Source organism: Labrus bergylta, chromosome 8, assembly GCF_963930695.1.
Source record: "Labrus bergylta chromosome 8, fLabBer1.1, whole genome shotgun sequence".
NCBI lineage: Eukaryota > Metazoa > Chordata > Actinopteri > Labriformes > Labridae > Labrus > Labrus bergylta.
In genome coordinates, this window is record NC_089202.1 from 31996767 (window position 1) to 32016766 (window position 20000).

General features: G+C 45.9%; 3 protein-coding genes across 5 annotated transcripts in view; 1 reads left to right on the plus strand and 2 right to left on the minus strand.

Annotated features, from left to right (window-relative positions):
* LOC110002254 (zinc finger protein 271) overlaps window positions 1–9804 on the minus strand; it is a 13367-nt gene extending 3563 nt beyond the window's left edge. Inside the window, exons 1-9 of one of the 2 annotated variants that reach the window (XM_020657831.3) lie at window positions 9712–9804; window positions 7463–7566; window positions 5746–6425; window positions 5035–5352; window positions 4605–4746; window positions 3711–4015; window positions 2462–2584; window positions 2181–2364; window positions 1–645 (exon numbers count right to left, since the gene is read on the minus strand). The exon at window positions 1–645 is cut by the window's left edge and continues 3563 nt beyond it. In XM_020657831.3, coding sequence (XP_020513487.2) covers window positions 146–645; window positions 2181–2364; window positions 2462–2584; window positions 3711–4015; window positions 4605–4746; window positions 5035–5352; window positions 5746–6425; window positions 7463–7514 — 2304 coding nt within the window. In that variant the 5' untranslated portion in view covers window positions 7515–7566; window positions 9712–9804 and the 3' untranslated portion in view covers window positions 1–145. Of the gene's footprint in view, window positions 646–2180; window positions 2365–2461; window positions 2585–3710; window positions 4016–4604; window positions 4747–5034; window positions 5353–5745; window positions 6426–7462; window positions 7567–7956; window positions 8270–9711 lie in introns of those variants that run through there. The other variant, XM_065957621.1, reaches the window with a different exon arrangement.
* Window positions 9805–10384: 580 nt separating this feature from the next.
* mrps12 (mitochondrial ribosomal protein S12) lies at window positions 10385–12957 on the minus strand. Of its 2 annotated transcripts, none has more exons than XM_065957623.1 (3): window positions 12773–12957; window positions 11123–11173; window positions 10385–10809 (listed from the first exon to the last, which is right to left on the minus strand). In XM_065957623.1, the coding sequence occupies exons 2-3, from the start codon at window positions 11169–11171 to the stop codon at window positions 10427–10429; spliced, it is 432 nt and encodes a 143-aa protein (XP_065813695.1). In that variant the 5' UTR covers window positions 11172–11173; window positions 12773–12957; the 3' UTR covers window positions 10385–10426. The 2 variants fall into 2 exon arrangements, with proteins under 2 accessions (XP_065813695.1, XP_020513496.3); XM_020657840.3 differs by having other exon boundaries at window positions 10385–10827.
* Window positions 12958–15258: 2301 nt separating this feature from the next.
* The window catches only part of zgc:153896 (uncharacterized protein LOC569930 homolog), a 5196-nt gene continuing 454 nt past the window's right edge, over window positions 15259–20000 (plus strand). The window contains exons 1-5 of the mRNA XM_029282139.2: window positions 15259–15542; window positions 15954–16099; window positions 16876–17499; window positions 18737–18959; window positions 19876–20000. The exon at window positions 19876–20000 is cut by the window's right edge and continues 454 nt beyond it. Of these exons, the coding sequence (XP_029137972.2) occupies window positions 15302–15542; window positions 15954–16099; window positions 16876–17499; window positions 18737–18959; window positions 19876–19952 (1311 nt within the window). The 5' untranslated portion in view covers window positions 15259–15301 and the 3' untranslated portion in view covers window positions 19953–20000. The remainder of the gene's footprint in view (window positions 15543–15953; window positions 16100–16875; window positions 17500–18736; window positions 18960–19875) is intronic.

Sequence of the window (20000 nt, forward strand, 5' to 3'; positions counted from 1 at the left end):
ACTACATAAGATGGCGTTTTGGCTCTGTAGCGAGCAGGGTGTGACTTCAGACTTCTGTTGCCGTGGTAACACACACATAACGGCTTTGTTTGATTTTTAAGGAGAATCATGTGGAAGTTTTAAAAAGTCTCGTTTCCTGACTCGTCTAGTTGCAGATGTTTGGGAAGTAGAGCTGGGTGTTGGCGTGCGTGTCCACGTGGTACGTGAGCTCCAGGGCGTCACTGAAGCTCTTCGGGCACAGCGGGCACTGGAAGCGGAGTCCGGCGTGCGTCAGCTGGTGGCTCCGGAGCGAGCTGAGCCGTCTGAAGGTTTTGGGGCAGACGGGGCAGCTGAAGGGTCGGGCGTCCGTGTGCAGCCGCTGGTGTCGGCGCAGGGCGCTGGAGAAGGTGAAGCTCTTGTTGCACTCGCTGCAGGTGTACGGCCGCTCGCCCGTGTGCGTCCTCTGGTGCTCCGTCATGTGGACCTGCTGCGTGAAGCTCTTGTTGCAGGTGGGGCACTGATACGGGCGCTCACCTGAGTGGATCCTCAGGTGTTTCTGCAGCGCCGACGCCTTGTAGCAGTTCCGTCCACAAACAGGGCAGCAGTGGTTCTTTTTCCCATCGATGATGTCGGCTGCCACCCGGGTCACGGGGCGGCCATCTTGTTCTGTGAAGGTCAAGAAGAGGATTATCTGTGAGGCGGCGCTTTTTATTTTATGAATGTGCTCCATGTTTATGTTTTTATACTGAAATGAAACAGGGCTGTAAATAGTTTTGACCTGCCGGCACACAGATGTGATCCGACAGACAAACGTGTTGGAGCTATAACATCCTCTAAAAGTGTTTTTCTTCTCTCGACCGGCTCAAATTGTTAAAGGGAAACATGAGTCTCTACTGACTTTGGGTCATATATGTAGAAATGTGAAATACATTTTGAAGTTGGTGCCTTCTTGACTGAGAAAAGGAAGAAAGTGTGGATGTGGATGAAAGACACCAAATCCCAGAATGCACAGCACCACAGGCCACTCCCACTAAGGTCCTATATTTCAGAATTAGAAATCCTTTATTAATCCCAGAGGGAAATTCCAGTTTCTCCAAAATATACAGTATAGCAGTAGAAATATAGTAATAAAAACATTTACAGATATATTTACTTCAACACATGAGACCGTTTACACAAATGATTCAGAGATTTCTTCCAGAATTGATCTTGTAAATTCCTGTCAGAAAACAGACTCTATGTCTGTGTCTATAGACAAACAGTGAGAGCACCGACACTACCAGTCCGCCCCAGCTCGAGCCGGCCCCGGCTCCTCGTTATGTCTCCTCTGCTGAGCTGGCAGCAGCCGGTGGCGGCAATATAGCAATAGAGCCGCAAGACGGTTGCTGCCGACAGGCCGGTCTTGTGTCATAGCATAGCTTCCAAGCAATACGGCGGACGTTAAGTTTGGATTCTGGGAGTGAGTTCCCACCCACTGATCTGTGATTGGTCTGTAGCTTCAGTGGTTGAAAATATGAGGAACTAGCATTGTAGTTTCACCCCGCTAACAGCAACAGCTTCCAGTGACGCAATATGATGATTTTTGCGACGCTGGAAGCTCCTTTTCAGACTCAGAAATACAAAGATTTCACATCTCAGGGGAAAATGAGGGCGGGATGCACGAGCATTCAAAAATACTACCAGGTTTCTAATGATACAAAGCTTAATGCTAACGGGTGAAGTATCCCTTTAATCGCAGGGATAATTTAAAATGACTCCCACTCTGGTCTAGTAAGGTCTACTAGCTGCTGTTTAAGTGTCAGTGTGTTGAGATAACGTTTGTTAGGAACTGTCCATAAAGTTAAAGACTGATAGTCATGCACGTGTTTCTACATCACACGCGGCGGTCAGGATACGCGTCAAGTCTGTTTCTGACGGAGCCCACTGTTAGCTCGCCTCAAGCTGAACCCAAACAAACAACAAATCAACCATGTTGTTTGCATGTTGTTCCCGCGTGATCTTGTGGACCCGTGTGTGCAGGCTGCGCTCCAGAGACAGACCCAGCGGGACGGGGCGCCTTGCTGTCGGATGGAGCAAAAACCGTGGCGCTGACAGACCACAGCGTGGAATTAAGCGGTAAGTGGGTGGAGTCGGCGGTTTGCTTGTTTGTGTCATGTCTGTGTTTTTAAAGCTGCAGCAGATAATAAGAGACGGAGACGTACCGATGAGCACCGGTCTCGGATCCTCCTGTTCTCCATCAGAGTTGATCAACCCGCCCACGTCTCCCTCCTCGTTTGCTACTTCCACCACCTTCAACGATAAGCTGCCCTGGTCGCCATGGTTACCGGGAAGAAGTCGGGGTTTAGTGATGAAGGTCTTATTGGTGGTAGAAAGATCCTCTGGGACCTGCAGGAGAACAGGAGAAGGAAAAACAGTCAGAGACCTTCAGGGTCCACGTTGGAGCTTTTTAAGATTCCTGTAAACTATGAGCTGAAGGTTTTACCTCCTGGATCAGACCGGCCGCATGCACCTCCTGCTGCTGCTGCTGCTGCTGCACCTCCTCCTGCAGCACCTCAACCTCCTGCTGCTGCTGCACCTCCTCTGTCTTTATGTTCAGCCAGAACTCCTGAGACAGAAAATCAGAATCAGAATCTGGGTTTATTACCAAGTACATTTACACATCAAGGAATTTGACTTGGTGTATTGATGCTAAACAATTAACAAGGAAATAAAACAGAACTAACAACAACTTAAATACGGTATTGGTCCATCGAAATAGGTCCGAAAAAGTCGGGTCGTCTTATATTCGGGGTCTAGTATTCAGAGCGCAGCTCTAACTGTTCACCTGTCTCTTTAAATGTCAACACACATGACGCGCTCTGGGAGGAGCAGGGGAGTGATGACAGTGAGAGAGAACACAGCAGAGTGTGTGTGTGTGTGTGTGTGTGTGTGTGTGTGTGTGTGTGAGGAATAGGAGACATCGGAGGAGAAGTTTGGAGAGTTTTAGTTTAGCGGTAGTTTAGTTAAAAACGTTGCCTGTATTTCTTCTGTTATTTCAAAATGTTAAAAACATGTTGATAATATTGTTTGATTGTTAATCGATTTTAATGTTGAATCATACTGTACATAGTTCGCCCTTGTGAAACACTTTGTTTTGAAAAGTGCCGTAGGCCTATACCGATAAATACGGTATGTTAATTATTATTATGATTATTAATACAACAGGTGTTTAATTCAATGTGTTTTTAATATTGTTATTTTCAAATAAAATGAAGTTCTTTAAAAAAAGTTCTTTATAAAAACAAGATCTGGTCTGCAAATCTTTTTTTTCTAAATATGAGTGTTGAAAAACGGGGGTCGTCTTATAATCAGGGTCGTCTTATATTCGGACCAATACGGTAATACAGAATAAGAAGATATTACAATATATAAAACAGAATTTAAAAATGTCAAATATAAAAAAACACAAAATGTATAAAAGGTGAAATGTAGGAGCTGTGCAGTGGACTATGAGAATAAATCTTATAGGTGTAATTCAAAAGGTGCAGTCAGCCTCCTGCACACTGTCTGAAATACATGGACAACATTTCTGTCCCGACATGTTACCAAAGTATTTAAACAGCGCCCTCTCTGGTTAAAAGTTTGACTGAAGATCTGAAGTTTGTCGATCATGAAACTAAAGGAGACGTCTCGTTTTAAAACATGATAAAGAAAGGTATGAGGAGAGTTAAACAGTAAAGGTGGCGTGTCACCTGGTCGGCGGGCTCCTGGATGAGTCCGTCCCTGACGTGGGTCCTCATGTGTTTCCGGAGGTGGCATGGCTTCAGGAAGCTGCGGGCGCAGATGCTGCAGGGGTGACGCTTCCTGTGGATCTTCTCGTGCGCCCTCAGGTCGCTGACGGCGCTGAACGTCTCCGTGCACTTGGAGCAGCGGTGCAGCGTCTGCTCCGAGTCCGTGGCGTGGTTCTTAAAGTGTTCTTTGAGTCTGGACGGCCTGGAGAAGGTCTTCCCACAGATGGAGCAGCTGTAGGGTTTCTTTGGACTGTCGGGAACGCTTTCTGCACAAAACACAAGATGAAAGTTCAGGATGTGAACGAGCAGCAGAGGTGTGTTTATCATCTCTGATTTCAAGGTTTTTAGAGAGTTTATGACATCACACCGCTTGTCCTGCTCGAGGTCGCAGGAGGGCTGGAGTTGTTCCCAGCTGACACTGGGAAAGAGGTACTACCTGGACTGGTTTCCAGTCAATCACAGACAAACAACCAGGCAGAGTGCTCACATCCACACCTACAGCTGTCTGTCTCTTTCAGTCTAGATTGATTTACTTTTTTATGTATATTACATGTATATATATATTAATAAACATTTCAGTAAATATGCCAGAGTTAGCCAAAAGGCTAATTTACATCTGTTGTCCCTGGACAGATTTTATAAAACGCTCCCTAAAAAACAAAACAAATTCAAACATCACTAAAAGCTACAAATAGAAATATCCTGACAGTAATGAAGCAGACAGGTGAGCAGCCACAGGAGAAACAACATGAAGCCTGCAGGATACACATCAAGCAGCATTCGGTTCAAATAAAACATGTCTCTCATTCTTGATCTTTTTAAAAACACAATCCGATGTTAGCTCTGCGTTCTCACCGCTCTGGGAAGGCATCGTTTCCTCTTCATCCTCAACATCGCTTGTGATCTCGACTTTGATCTCCCGCAGCCCGTTCAGACCGCAGCTGTCGAACGCCGAACCTGCCGCCGTGCTGCCTTCACTGACCCACTCGTCTGCTTTCTGTTCAAAAACATCATTAAGTGAGATGAGTTCAAGTTTGTCAGCTGTCGATTCAGTGTGATCGCTAAAGTCATCGCTCTCAGTGTGTCATGAACTCCAGCTAGTCAGGCCTCTAAACCCGATGGTGAGTTAAATATCCAGAATTACTCGACTTAACTGTTCGATACTCGACACGAGATGCAGACAGTAAAGGTGAGAGAACGTGAGAAAATCCAAAGATCCAAAAAAGAAAACCTATTTCTGTAACCATCTGTGTTTTTACATTTATTTTTCTAAAGGTCTCCTCACCTCCTCGTCTTCCTCCGACTGCGTGGATCCGTTCTCGGTCGTCATGGCGACGCCCTCTCCCTTCTTCTTGTGGATCTCCCGGTGCCTCCTCAGCGCCCTCTGAGCGGAGAACTGCTTCTCGCAGACCTCGCACTGAAACGGCTTCTCCCCGGTGTGAGTCCTGGCGTGCTCCCTCAGACGAGACTCTCGGCTGAAGCTGCGGCCGCAGGCGTCGCACACAAACTGCAGCGCCATCCGGTGGAGCTCTTCGTGCTGCTGCAGCTTCTCGGGCGTGGGGAAATCGCCATGGCACTTGAGGCAGCGGTAAAAAGTTCCCTCCTAATGTCGGAGACAAAGTAGAAGACTGCTGGATAGAATTTACTTCAAAGCTCACACAATAAAGAAAATAAATAAATAAATAAATATAAATATATAAAACACAACAGAAACAACACAACAGAAGGTCAACACTTTTTTATTTTTTATATTCAGGTCTAATTACAGATTTTTTTCCTCAACTGTTTTTAGGTTCTTGTTTAAATGTCACATCTAGAGGGATTCTTCAGGTTAATATATGTATGGGGGGGGGGGGGCTAGCTTAGCTTAGTGCAGAGTGAAAGGACGTAAAGGAGTCGCTGAGAGGATGGAAATGTTTAGAGCAGGAAGCATGCCACGCTCGCCACAGAAAGGTTAAAGGTCAGGACCGCCCCTCCCTCTCTCCTCAACACTCACGCTGTTCTGAGATCCTCGAGCTTTGGCCAGCTCCTGCTCCACGGCGTGTCTCTGCAGGTGTTTCTTCAGCAGGCCCGGTCGGTTGAAGCTCTTGCTGCACAGCGAGCAGGGGTGGAGCTTCTCCCCCGTGTGGTTCCTCACGTGGTCTCTGAGGGACGACGGCGTGGAGAAGGCCTTCCCGCAGAGCGAGCACAGCAGGTTCCTCTGCGTGTGGCTCTTCTGGTGCTCGCTGAAGCCCGCGTTGGAGGCGAAGCGTTTGGGGCACAGCGGGCAGGCGAACGGTTTCTCCCCGGTGTGCGTCCGCTCGTGTTGCACCAGGTGGCGCCGCTGGACGAAGCCGCGGCTGCAAAACACGCAGACATGCGGCTTCTCGGCGGCGTGCCGGGGCAGATGTCGCCGCAGGCAGCTCATCTGGGCGTAGCTGACGCCGCAGTGCGGGCAGGAGTACGGCTTCTCGCCCGTGTGGACACGCAGGTGAGACGTCAGGTTGATCTTCTTGGCAAAGCGCTTCCCGCACACGGAGCAGCTGTGACGCTTCTCTCCGGCGTGCGAGGCCAAGTGGTCGGCCAGACGAGACGGACGGGAGAACACTCGGCCGCACACCGAACACGGGTGAGTGGGGCGACATTTCTTTAGAGACAGTCGTGCTGACGTCTGGATGACCGGGAGCGTTTCCTCTCCTGTAGGAAACAATGATGTCATTATGATGTCATTATGATGTCACTGCATCACTCATAACAATACTGCTACACACTGTGTGTGTTTTTAAGAACAACTCTTTCCACAAGTGGAAGTGTAAATACCTTGTATTATTATATGATTGTGTTTTTCCTCTCTTTATTTAATTGATGTAAATATGTTTGATTTTTAACTTCCTGTTTCCTGTTTCCTGTTTCCTTGAGCTGACAAAAACATGTCCCCCATGGGGGATCAATGAAGTTTATCTTTATCACAGAGGGCGATCAGATGAACTGAAGCATAACTTTAAAGGGTTAGTTTAACATTTTAGGATTTAAACATCTGGGGTATCTGATTAATGCAAGGCAGTTAGCGTAGCTTAGCAAAACAGGAAACAAAGGGAAACAGAAAACCTGTCTCTGACTAAAAAAACTTTAGTAAAAACATGATAAGTTTGAACCAATCCCCCGCAGGCACAGCAGCTGTCTTAAATATTGTTGTCTGGAAAAGTAAAATCTCTAAGAAAACACATCCTACCTGTAACACTCACACATGAACACCTGTCTTATTAAAGTCTTTAAATGTGATTGTTCACACTTAAATATAAATCAAGTATCTCCTCTGAAAATAACTCTGTGAGTCATGACTGTCTACAATGGGTGTAACACCCGAGTCCCACTGTCTGTGATGTTTTCACAGTTTTCAGAGTCCTATCTTCAGTTTGTTTACATCGCCAGGACGGCCGGCTGACTCCTCCCCTCGTGTATAAAAGTTGTTTAATTGAGGGACTAGAGAAAAGAAGAATAACATACTGTACTCACTGCTTAACTGTGTTTCTAGATCACGCTCATTTCAGGTAAATTTACATGCAGTGTGAAGATACCAGCAGAATAAAGATCGCTAGCATTAGCATGCTAACACAACAATGCAGCGCCAGTTGTTTTGGTTTCATGCTGCTGCTCAAGGGCGACATCTGCTGGATCAAAACATCACATATAAAGAGTTTAAATGGTGAAATGTTGACAGATGTTTTTCTGACCTTCAGAGGGAAACTGCTGATCGTCGTCTGCTTCTTCTGTCACTCCGGTCATCTCGTCATGCTGTACACGTCACCACACGTCAGCTGTCTCCTCCTCGAAGCCTCTGAAACAAACACAAGAGACAAACTTACAGAAAAACTACCTCCAGGTGTTCTCACTCTGAGCGTCATGTGATCACTCAAACATCTGAATGTTTCTCTCTTCACTCTGAGCGTCATGTGATCACTCAAACATCTGAATGTTTCTCTCTTCACTCTGAGCGTCATGTGATCACTCAAACATCTGAATGTTTCTCTCTTCACTCTGAGCGTCATGTGATCACTCAAACATCTGAATGTTTCTCTCTTCACTCTGAGCGTCATGTGATCACTCAAACATCTGAATGTTTCTCTCTTCACTCTGAGTTTCTCCTCCAGCCTCCTCATGTTTATTCTGCAGAAAGTCAGAGTGAGCTGATGTGAGAACACAGCAGGATATAATCAGGAGAATTCACCTGGAGCCAGTGGGAGGAGCCAGTGGGAGGGGCCAGTGGGAGGGGCCAGTGGGAGGAGCCAGTGGGAGGGGCCAGTGGGAGGGGGTGGTGACCTTTATTCCCTGTGATCGCTGCACGACCATAGACTGTCTGCACGCCACCTCTACCATCTCCGTGCTCTAATCAACCTGCTGCTGCATGTTTCCTGTTCTCCAGGATGTTCTTCTCCTCTCTTTACTTCACATTGAGATTCTCTTCAACTACACGCAGCACTGTGTGTGTGTGTGTGTGTGTGTGTGTGTGTGTGTGTGTGTGTGTGTGTGTGTGTGTGTGTGTCTCTGTGTGTGTGTGTGTGTGTGTGTGTGTGTGTCTCTGTGTGTGTGTCTGTGTGTGTGTGTGTGTGTGTGTGTGTGTGTGTGTCTCTGTGTGTGTGTCTGTGTGTGTGTGTGTGTGTGTGTGTGTGTGTGTGTGTGTGTGTGTGTGTGTGTGTGTGTGTGTCTCTGTGTGTGTGTGTGTGTGTGTGTGTGTGTGTCTCTGTGTGTGTGTCTGTGTGTGTGTGTGTGTGTGTGTGTGTGTGTGTGTGTGTGTGTGTGTGTGTGTGTGTGTGTGTGTGTGTGTGTGTGTGTGTCTGTGTGTGTGTGTGTGTGTGTGTGTGTGTGTGTGTGTTCATGGATTCAGAGAACACAACAGGTCCGCTCGCTCTCATTGGCTGCTGGTTCTGAACCAATCAGAGTCCAGGTGGAGCCGCAAAACAATCCACTCAAAACACACCGGAGGATTTCTTGGAGACAATAAACTGTTGTGACACGCCCCGGACCAGGCCACGCCCCGGACCAGGCCACGCCCCGGAGCGGGCCACGCCCCGGACCGGGCCACGCCCCGGAGCGGGCCACGCCCCGGAGCGGGCCACGCCCCCTGACCACTGAAGGAGGAGAATCCGACCTATCAAATAATGAGGACACAACCCCCCCCCCCCCCCTCCCGGACTCTCCCGACCCCGACCCCCCCCGGACTCTCCCGACCCCCCCGGACTCTCCCGACCCCGACCCCCCCCGGACTCTCCCGACCCCCCCGGACTCTCCCGACCCCGACCCCCCCCGGACTCTCCCGACCCCCCCCCGGACTCTCCCGACCCCCCGGACTCTCCCGACCCCCCCCGGACTCTCCCGACCCCCATGTTGGGAGCCACTGTACTAATTGATGTATTAAACAGTGACGTCATCATTGAGAGGTGATGACAGGGGTTAAAGGTTACAACATGACCTCTTCATGTAGGGGTCAATGTTCAGTTTAACCGGAACCGTTAAACATCCCAACACGAACCGGAACCGAATCTTTCACGTGAGCCTGAAGGTCTGCAGGTAAACTCTGAAGGTCTGCAGGTAAACTCTGAAGGTCTGCAGGTAAACTCTGAAGGTCTGCAGGTAAACTCTGAAGGTCTGCAGGTAAACTCTGAAGGTCTGCAGGTAAACTCTGAAGGTCTGCAGGTAAACTCTGAAGGTCTGCAGGTAAACTCTGAAGGTCTGCAGGTAAACTCATGAAAACATTAACAACGAAGAAGAAACACCGTGAACACTGACTCTGTTATCGTAGCTCTTTGCTAGCTGCTGCCTCGGGAAACACTTTCTTCTATCATTACAAATCATTACAAACACATCGTTTCCGGTTTAAATGGAGGCTAAATCACACACAAGAGGTGCGTGAAGCTTCCGTCGACATGTCAGCAGGATTACTGTCGATGTCAAGAGAAGATAAAGTAACTAAAACACAACTTACTCCGAGAAATAAAGGCGATAACAACGAAGATGATGCACCCGTCGTCTTCTTCTTCAGTGTGTAGAGACGGACAGTGCTGCGCTCAGTGCTGCCACCACCGGCCGAAAGATGAACTACAGGACAAATCTGACAGAATCACAAATACTATAATATGTACTCACAGGTCACCATGTGGTGGACTCTGAAGCTTCAGTGTTTATCCAGCTCTGCATGGGTCTGTAAACCTTTCTGTGTTCTAACCTCTCTCCATTTTTCAAAAGCATCTCCAATATTGATCCTAGTTTGAGCACGTTTCTGCTCGTGGAGCTTATTAGAAACATGCAGAGGCTTTTTAGGTCGGGTACAATCACTTCTATCTGAACCACTTCTCTTGACCGCTTCCATCACTGCAACACCTGTTGACCTGATAACTGCTCTCATATCTGACAAACCGAGGGGCGTCCAAAACGGCCGTGTGGGGGCGTGTCTTAAAAGCACCTACCTTCTCTGGTCCAAACAAATCCAGAGCATTCAGGAGCAGAATCTAAAGTTAGAAGGAGGACATACTGGCTGCTGCATTGTTGTCAGAGAAGCCAGCACTTCAACATGTTTCCTTAATGATCAGAGAGTAAGATACCTTTATCATCTCATGTTGATGGTTACCATGGTTACAGTAATGACGTTGACACAGGGGTAAGAATAACACACATTTATTAAACACTCTTCATCCTCCTCTCTACTGTTTCTTCTTCACCACGTGGGCACAGTCATATTTCCCTCGCACCACTTTGAGTTTGACTCCGGGCAGATCCTGCGTCCTCCCGCCCTCCACCAGCACCACGTTGTGCTCCTGCAGGTTGTGTCCCTCGCCGGGGATGAACACCACCGCCTCCTTCCCGTTGGACAGACGCACTCGAGCACACTTCCTGTTCGCAGAGTTGGGCTTCTTAGGTTTTCTGATCATGGTCTTCAGGACCAACGCCTTCAGCTGGGGGCGTCCGAACGTGGCGCCGAGGGATTTAGGGGGCTGTTTGGGTTTCCCCTGCCGGTGCATCTGGTTCAGGGTGGCCATCGTCCTGGAGAGGAGGGGCGCCGTCCAGGCTGAGGCATGCTGGGAGGCTGCGGCATGCTGGGAGGCTGCAGAGAGGAAAAAGGTAAAAAAAATAAATGAATAAAAAAATACCACAGATTAAAGAATCCAACTGTGTGACATGTAATCCACCTAGATACTACAAATCCCATGAGCCTCAGCTGCTGCTGTCTAGAGAGGAGTAACCAAGCGGCAACCTCCGGTGTTAAAAAATGAAACTGACCATGAAGTGCAAAATGTAAAATTCTGGTATCAGGACAACCCTAGAGCACATGTGACCCCACCCGCCCCGCTCTGCACATGCTCAGTGCGTATGAACAGGTGAGAGGTGTTCAAACTGACCTCGTAACAGAGACGTCAGCAGCGGCCTCAGGCTCCATAAAGAAGACATCCCTGAAACAGAAACAACAAATGAAACTACTGAAGACTACAAACATGAGAGACGCAGAGGATCATCAGGTTGACTTCGAGTGTCTTTAAATGAGCGCTGCTGCTGCTGGGAGGAAAACAGGTCATAGACGGGTATTCGTATTGTTATGGCAACGATGTACGCCGAAATGAGAAGGCGGCCCCAGAAATGACTAAATAATGAGTAGTGTAGTTTCTGTTGTCCTTAAAGAGACAAAAACTTTAAGGTTTAGTCTTTTATTGAGAATTTATCCCGTTTCACATCAAATCTCGACGTTGAGCTTTCTGGGAATAACAGGTACCATCTATTAGGTCCCTAGGTAAAAGTAACTGGGGGGCCGGCCCACCAGCAGTGTTCTAACACTAACTCCACTTCCTGTTTCTTTCTTTGGTTTTCATCAACGCATGCTGTGTTTAGAGACGGAGTTCTGTCAGGTCCCTTTAGGATCTAACCCTGACCCTGCTGTCACTGGAAAAGTTGCACATTTTGAGTCACTGCTGTGGTGGACAGTTTGTCAGCCCTCGAGGCCCCCCCTACTGGGCTGGGGCCCCCAGTAGCCTGCCTTGCCTGTTGACAATCATCACCTCTGTACACAGCTGTTGTTCTCATATTGTTGTTACAAAGATGTTAAAGTTAAGAATTAAAAAGCTTTAAAAAGTTTATTTCAAGTTGTTTTATTTCAAGTTGTTTTATTTTAAGTTGTTTAATTTTAAGTTGTTTTATTTTAAGTTGTTTTATTTCAAGTTGTTTTATTTTAAGTTGTTTAATTTTAAGTTGTTTTATTTCAGTTGTTTTATTTTAAGTTGTTTTATTTTAAGTTGTTTAATTTTAAGTTGTTTTATTTTAAGTTGTTTTATTTTAAGTTGTTTTATTTTAAGTTGTTTTATTTCAGTTGTTTTATTTTAAGTTGTTTAATTTTAAGTTGTTTTATTTTAAGTTGTTTAATTTTAAGTTGTTTAATTTTAAGTTGTTTTATTTCAGTTGTTTTATTTTAAGTTGTTTAATTTTAAGTTGTTTTATTTTAAGTTGTTTTATTTTAAGTTGCTTTATTTTAAGTTGTTTTATTTTAAGTTGTTTTATTTTAAGTTGTTTTATTTTAAGTTTCCACATCAAACTTCAGATTCTGTAGAGAATCTTTAATCATGAAAAATCAATCAAACAGGGATGCTACATGCTAAAGGCGACATGTAGCTCTTCTTATAATTAAACATTGAGTTTAAAGAACATCTTAATCGTAACGTTAGTCACAGTCAACATAGCTAAGCTAACATTAGCTTCCTGGCGGTGTTGTGGTTTAAAAGGTGACCGTGTTAACTGGAGACAATTACCCAAACGAGCCTGCGGTTGTCGTGAAAACAACAGACGTTACAGACAGAGTTCTAACTTTCCTCTTCTTATAATCACAGAGCAGATTTCATTAAGACCACAGACTGCAAATATTAATGTTAGGACCGGAAACGTTCAGTCTTTAACAGTCACGACCACCACAGGCTGAAAGTCACCAGTTAACACGGTCACACTTCAAACCGTTACACCGGTAACAGAAACACAGAGGTTATCAGGTGTTTAATGTCTCTACGTACCGGATCAGAGTCCCGGATGAACAGCCGCTGTCAGATCCAAAGAAACTGTCCGAGTAGGTAAAATAAAGTGTAGCTCAGACTTTAGAATCTGTTTTTATCGCATAATGATTGAAAAATCACTCAAGGTCTTCACAGGACAGCATGAGCACCGGAAAGGCGTGTGCGTTCTTCTTCGTTGGTGTTTACTAACAGTTGGCAACCAGCTCAGAGGCGCATTACCGCCACCTACTGGACTGGAGTGTGGAGAGCGATAAAGGCAGAAAACGACTCAACGGCCCTCTAGATTATTTTACAGTTAATCCCAAACGTTTAAGTACAATTCCAGAAAATGGAATTGTACTTCAACTTTATTCTCTACATTTTGACGTTATTCTCAAAGTGCACGATAGAAAAAAAAATCTTCCTCCTCTCATACTATATCACTCATGTCTGGCCATAATCCTGTTCTGTACATTTTCCAGTTTGTTGCTTGCAAAAATGCTTCCAGATTTGATTTAATGCAAACCCTTAGTCAAAGTGCAACGTAGGACTTTAGTACATCTGAGATTCTGTAAACCATCACACACAACACTCACACCAACATGTAACAAGCTTGAACTCTCTGTAGCCTCCATAGACACGTCGTCTGATAAAACAGATCTGCTGAAGCAGGTGTTGTAATTATTTGGCTGTGATGATTCTCCCCTGATCTTTAGCACCGTGTTGGAACATCAAGTCTCAATCGGGCATCAGGTTTTATTAGTGTCATCAATCATATAACGATCAGATAAACTGACAGCTGTGAAACTAAACCTTGAAATAACAAGAAAGATAAACATGGGAAAGAGTTAGAAGCTCTTTTCCATCTGTAGTCTGCGGACAGATTTTAGAATTAAGCTTCCTAAAAGGAAACAGAATAAAACACGACAGGGGAAAAGAAGACAGTGATTAGGATGCAAACACCTCAAGAGGGAACATTGATAAAAACTACAAATAGAAATAACAGGAAAGTATTGGAGCGAGGAGGTAAGGAGTCACAGGTGTCCATGGCGTCCCCCGTCTGTCCCTGCAGGGGGCGCTGGAGTCCCATCGATGGCGTCCCCCGTCTGTCCCTGCAGGGGGCGCTGGAGTCTCATCGATGGCGGTCTCTGTCTGTCCCTGCAGGGGGCGCTGGAGTCCCATCGATGGCGTCCCCCGTCTGTCCCTGCAGGGGGCGCTGGAGTCCCATCGATGGCATCCCCCGTCTGTTCCTGCAGGGGGCGCTGGAGTCCCATCGATGGCGTCCCCCGTCTGTTCCTGCAGGGGGCGCTGGAGTCCCATCGATGGCGGTCTCCGTGCTGGAAATGCTGTCTCAGTCTAACTTTCAGTCAACCTAACGACAGACTGAGAGCTGGAGCTGAGGCGGGTTTTAAACCTCCTGACAAACCGTTACACCGCGCCCACCTGTCAATCAGGTCAGCTACACGCCTTATTGTGAATAACTCTTATCCTTCATCAAATCAAAACTGATGAGTCATCAAAACATTCACCCCCCGTACAGTGTGTGTCCATCCAGACATGAGATAATCACACCTATTTGGTTTTTTGAACCAGGCTGTAAACATGTTCATCTCTGCTGTAAAAACAGGCTTTTTACAATGGGTGTGTATGTGACTTCCTGTGCTTTTGCAGCCAGCCTCTAAAGATAAAGATAAACTTTATTGATCCCCCATGGGGGACATTTTTGTGTTACAGCAGCTGAAGAAAACAGGAGACGGGAATATAATTATTAAAAATAAAAATAGAAGTTAAAAATCAAACATATTTACATCAGTTAAATAAAAAAATACAACAATGAAAGTGGACACTCGAGGAACTGCAGGGTTTTACACTTCAACATCTGCTTCATTTTTCAACACTGGAGGTTGCCGCTTGGGAGGCGACATATAAAACACATTGAGTGAGCTGTACCAGACGCATGCCACAGTAGACAACTAAAGCAACAATGAGCACAGGATGAATTCACAGACAGCCACAAGGGGGCAGCAGCAGGGGGGCAGGTTTTACTAATGAGCCTCTGTTCCAAATGAGAACTAAATGAGCGGTATGTGTTGAGCTCTCTGATGAGTGTTTGGATGTTGAAATACTTTTGGAACATCTGTAACTTTGACACAAGTTTGAATAAATGATGTGATATCATCAGAGTATTCTTTAAGGTCGTGTCATGACGGCGGACATGATACGGACAGTGGGCTGTGGTGGATCTGTCACATTTAGTTCTTGTAAACACTTTGCAGACTTCACACTAAGCTCAGTCTGTAAAGTGACCTTTGAAAAACGTGCAGTAAGGTGTATTTATTGAGTGTGTCAGCTTTTTATCGGGAAGCTGCTATCAGTCGGTCCACTGATCAGGATCCTGATAAGGATTCATCAGAGCTGAAGGTTTCGTCCTTCACCCGCAGTTAGCTGATCTCAATCAGATAAACACAAGTTACACATTAAACCAGGAGGCAGCTGCAGGTGTGCAGACAGGTGAGCTGCAGTCAGTCAGTCAGTCAGGTGAAGGTGAAGATGAAGCCGGAGCTGTTCCTGGTCGTCACTGCGGTGATCTGCGCTGCCGCCAAACCTCTAAACGAGGCGGCACAGAGGAACAAACTGCTGCTCGTCTCTTTTGACGGCTTCAGGTGGGACTACGACCAGGATGTGGACACGCCGCACCTGGACCAGCTGGTACTGGACGGCGTCAAGGCCAAGTACATAACCCCCCCGATGCTGACCATGACCTCCCCGTCCCACTTCACCACCATCACAGGTAGAAACATTATCTTTAGTAATGACGTTTTTATAGGTTTTAATGACTAAAAGTTTGTGGCAGATACTCGCGGTTATAACTGAATTGTACGATTTCCCTCGCCTTTGCTCAACTGCGATGCTAATCCCATTGAGAATTCTGTAAGGAACCTGATTCGTCAACAGAGCTGTCAATCATGATGTCACATTTGTTCTTCTTTATCAAATAATTCAAACCTAAGAGCCCTTCCACAGAAATCCAGAGTCCAGGTTTGAGGCAACATTTATTTGAAATTTAAGACCTATACTGCAACCAGTCAGTAGGGGGAGCTCTAAATCGCCTGGCTTCCCTCCCAGGGGGCTGTAGCTCTGTCCATCTGAATATAAAGTCCGTTGGTCAGAACCTCTTCCCACCTTGTTTCCTGTACGTTAGGCAGATGGGTGGAGGATCACGAAGTCGTCCACAACATGATGTACAACGCCACGACGAACCAAAAAGTTTCTCACAAAGAGACGCTGACACGATCAGAGTGGTGGGACAACGGAGTTCTGCCGTTGTGGATCACAGCTCAGAACCAGGTGAGTCGACGATAATGACTAATTTTAATGTTTGTAACGCCAACAAAGAAGTTAAAATGGAAGGCAAGACTTGTTTCAGGTTTATAATTAAAACTTAGGCTTGTTTTAGAAACAATCTGACACAGGACTACTTCATGGGTAAGTATTTACTCATAAGTGTTCAAACAACAGTCTGAGTTTAAATAAAGATGCTATTCATTGAGTTGATGGAAGATATAAAAAATTAGACTGGTAACACACTAGACGAGTTTCAGGCCCCTAAAACCGAGGTAAGACTCGTAAACGGGATACTCAAGTCCAAGTAAACAGACTCGACTTCTATGCATACAGACAAATCAATAGAGTCACCTCTTGATGGCCATTAGTATGAGTTCAGCTGTAAGGCATTTGTGTTTTGGTTTATTTTCTTTTTAAGATCAAAAGTCTACATCAACATTTTACGATAGTAGATAGAAAACAAAAGGGGACCAAGGAAAGAGCCCTGAGGTACTCCCAAAGATTTTGTTTCACCGTCACTGTCCTAAAAGCATTTTTAATGGTCTCAGCGAGGAGTTTTTTAATGACCTTTTCAACAGCAGCAGCAGACACAGTTTAAAACTTGCCGAGGAAGATAGTGAAGCATTTCGATGCCTAGGGGTCAGATATTCCTCCCGGGACAAGGCGGAGACCAAAAACAGAGCTAATACTGGAGACCAAAAATCATGATGTTCCTTCCTCAATCCTCAGCTTGTGATGTAAAACTGCACATGATTTATCGTTGCCTCTTGTTACCTCAGGGTCTGAAAACCGGCTCCTTCTACTTCCCAGGAGGCGGAGCCAACTACAGTGGCCAGGCGGTCTACAGGTCACTGTCGGAGGAGTCCGGCCACCCAGACGACAACGAGACAGAGTGGCGTCAGAACATCGACGAGGTGATGAGCTGGTTCTCTGAGGAGGACTTCCACCTGGTGACGCTGTACTACGGCGAGCCGGACAACGTGGGGCACGCCAAGGGGCCGGACCACCCCAACAGGAAGAAGATCATCATGCAGATTGACCGCATCATCGGGTACCTGAGGGAGGCTATCATTCGCCATGACCTGAGCAACACTCTGAATGTCATCATCTCCTCCGACCACGGCATGACAACTGTCAAGAAGCGACCGCAGGTGGACGAGATCATCCTCAACAAATACCTCAATCTGATCCAGCACGCCAGCTTCGAGATCCTCGACTACGGGGGTTTCGGTATCTTGACGCCACGGCCGGGGAAGGAGCAGGTGGTGTTCGACGCCCTGTCCAAAGCGCCCAATCTGACAGTGTGGAAAAAGGACGAGTTTCCTGAGAGCTTCCATCTCGCCAAAAGTAAACGGCTGCCTCCCATCGTGGTCGTCGCAGATCTGGGATTCAACTTGAACTCTGTGAGTTTTCATTTTAGATCATACGCTGAATCCTTACAGGTTTTTGTTGTTTACCGGCAAAGCTGCAGCCTTTTAGTTTAAATAAATATTTAGTTTCAGTTTGATTCTTTTTGATAGAAACCTTCCTGTTGACCAAATGTAATTCTAACTGAGTCAACAGAAGAGACATTAAGCTTCATTTAACAGACTCCAGAGACCGTAGTGTTGTTGTACTCAAAATCCAAGCCCGGTCTTGAGACCACTTGTTGGAGGTCTCATCTCAGAATCGAAGGCATTTTGACTCGGTCTTGTCCAGTGTTAATCTCGTCAATTAAATAAATGCCGAAAAAATTTGTTGACGAAGGTCTTTTTAAATTAGTCAACTATGAAGATAACGAGACGAAACTCCGCACATTAACGATTTGATAAATAATATTACTCCATCATTTAATTGACGAAAATGTGACGAAATCAAAACTACATTACAAGTGAGGATTATCACGTACCCCCTCAGCTGTTCTAAAATCATTGTAAACCATAGCAGACTTCATCAAAGGTGTGTGTGTGTGTGTGTGTGTGTGGTGAGTGCAACAATGTGCGGCCTGCAGGTCTGTGAAGCTCCGCCCCCTGCAGCTTCTGATAATCAAAATAAAAGCTTGCGTCTGATTTTGTTGACTAAAATATCTGCTATTGTCGTCAACTAAAATGATGTGCAATTTTAGTCAGTGACTAATTGACTAAATTAAATCCATAACAAATGACTAATATCTGACTCAATATAAAGGACATTTTCGTCAGGAGACTATGACTAAATTAGAAAAAGGTGTGAAGATTAACACTGTTCTTGTCTCGGTCTCAAACTGGGCAGACTCTGGATTTTAAATCAAGACCCCCACCGATTGGCTATTTTTCGATGTCATTACTGTGATTAGAAGAAAAAATGCCTCTTTTCTAAAAGAACATTTGTAGTTTGATTTTTATCCACCGGTTATGTCCGCAACCTTCCCAGTGTAACGGTCTACCTGCACACAAGATGATGATTTTACATTTATATTTATGTTATTGGACTTGACTCGGTCTCGATCCCTACATGACAGACACGCGAACTGTTAAGCCGTGCGTACATTGTAGACTGATTTCAGGCCAATTTACACCACATTATCATTATATCATCATCAATCAGTTGTGGTCATAAATTGTAGGCTTTGCCACTTAATCCACCTGACTGACATTTCCTAAATCTTTTTTTCCCCTTCAGAGATTCATCGTCTACGTCAACAAGGGAGATCATGGCTATCACAACGGGGAGATGGACATGAAGACCATCTTCAGGGCCTTCGGTCCAGACTTTAAGAAGAACTTTGTGTCCGAGCCGTTTGACAGCATCCACATTTACCCTCTGATGTGTAAACTGCTGCAGATCAAACCTGAAGCACACAACGGATCACTGAGCGTCACAGAGGACTTTCTGCTGCACAGCGGTGAGTCTTTACTATGTTGTCTTCTTAAAGGTCCAATCAGTGAGCTGTGTAGAGAGTGAGATGATAAAGGTATCTTACTCTCTGATCATTAAGGAAACATGCTATGTTGAAGTGCTGGCTTCTCTGACAACAATGCAGCAGCCAGTATGTCCTCCTTCTAACTTTAGATTCTGCTCCTGAATGCTCTGGATTTGTTTGGACCAGAGAAGGTAGGCGCTTTTAAGACACGCCCCCACACGGCCGTTTTGGACGCCCCTCGGTTTGTCAGATATGAGAGCAGTTATCAGGTCAACAGGTGTTGCAGCGATGGAAGCGGTCAAGAGAAGTGGTTCAGATAGAAGTGATTGTACCCGACCTAAAAAGCCTCTGCATGTTTCTAATAAGCTCCACGAGCAGAAACGTGCTCAAACTAGGATCAATATTGGAGATGCTTTTGAAAAATGGAGAGAGGTTAGAACACAGAAAGGTTTACAGACCCATGCAGAGCTGGATAAACACTGAAGCTTCAGAGTCCACCACATGGTGACCTGAGTGAGCATCCACTCTAGAGAGGAGGGGGGGAGACAGCTCTCTATGATGTTTAGAATTTAGACTGCAGTACCCATTTTAAACACCAGGGGGCAGAGTTACATACGCTCCTTTAATCTTTTGAGTTGTTTGCACACGTGCACAAACAAAGCAGTGAGCTGCATGTGTGAATACAAACTGCTGAATTTCTAAACCTGACTTTCTCAGGCAGAGACTGAACGTAGACGTTGGAAAGCTGACATGAGACGACGTCATGGATCGATTTACTGTTTGTTAAATTTGTGCGACTCTTTTGATCTTGGAAACACTGTAATGAACGGATGTAGTTTTGTGCATTATCTGTAATAACATGTCGGAGTGCTTCATGTGAACGTGTGTTTGTTTTCAGGTGGACCATCGAGAGCTCGTCTGTCCGCCGCCCTGCTGCTGCTGTCCACGCTGCTCACCATGTTCTCGCCGCTCTAACAAGGCGACCATCACATCCACATCTCCAACATGAACTGAAACTTTTCT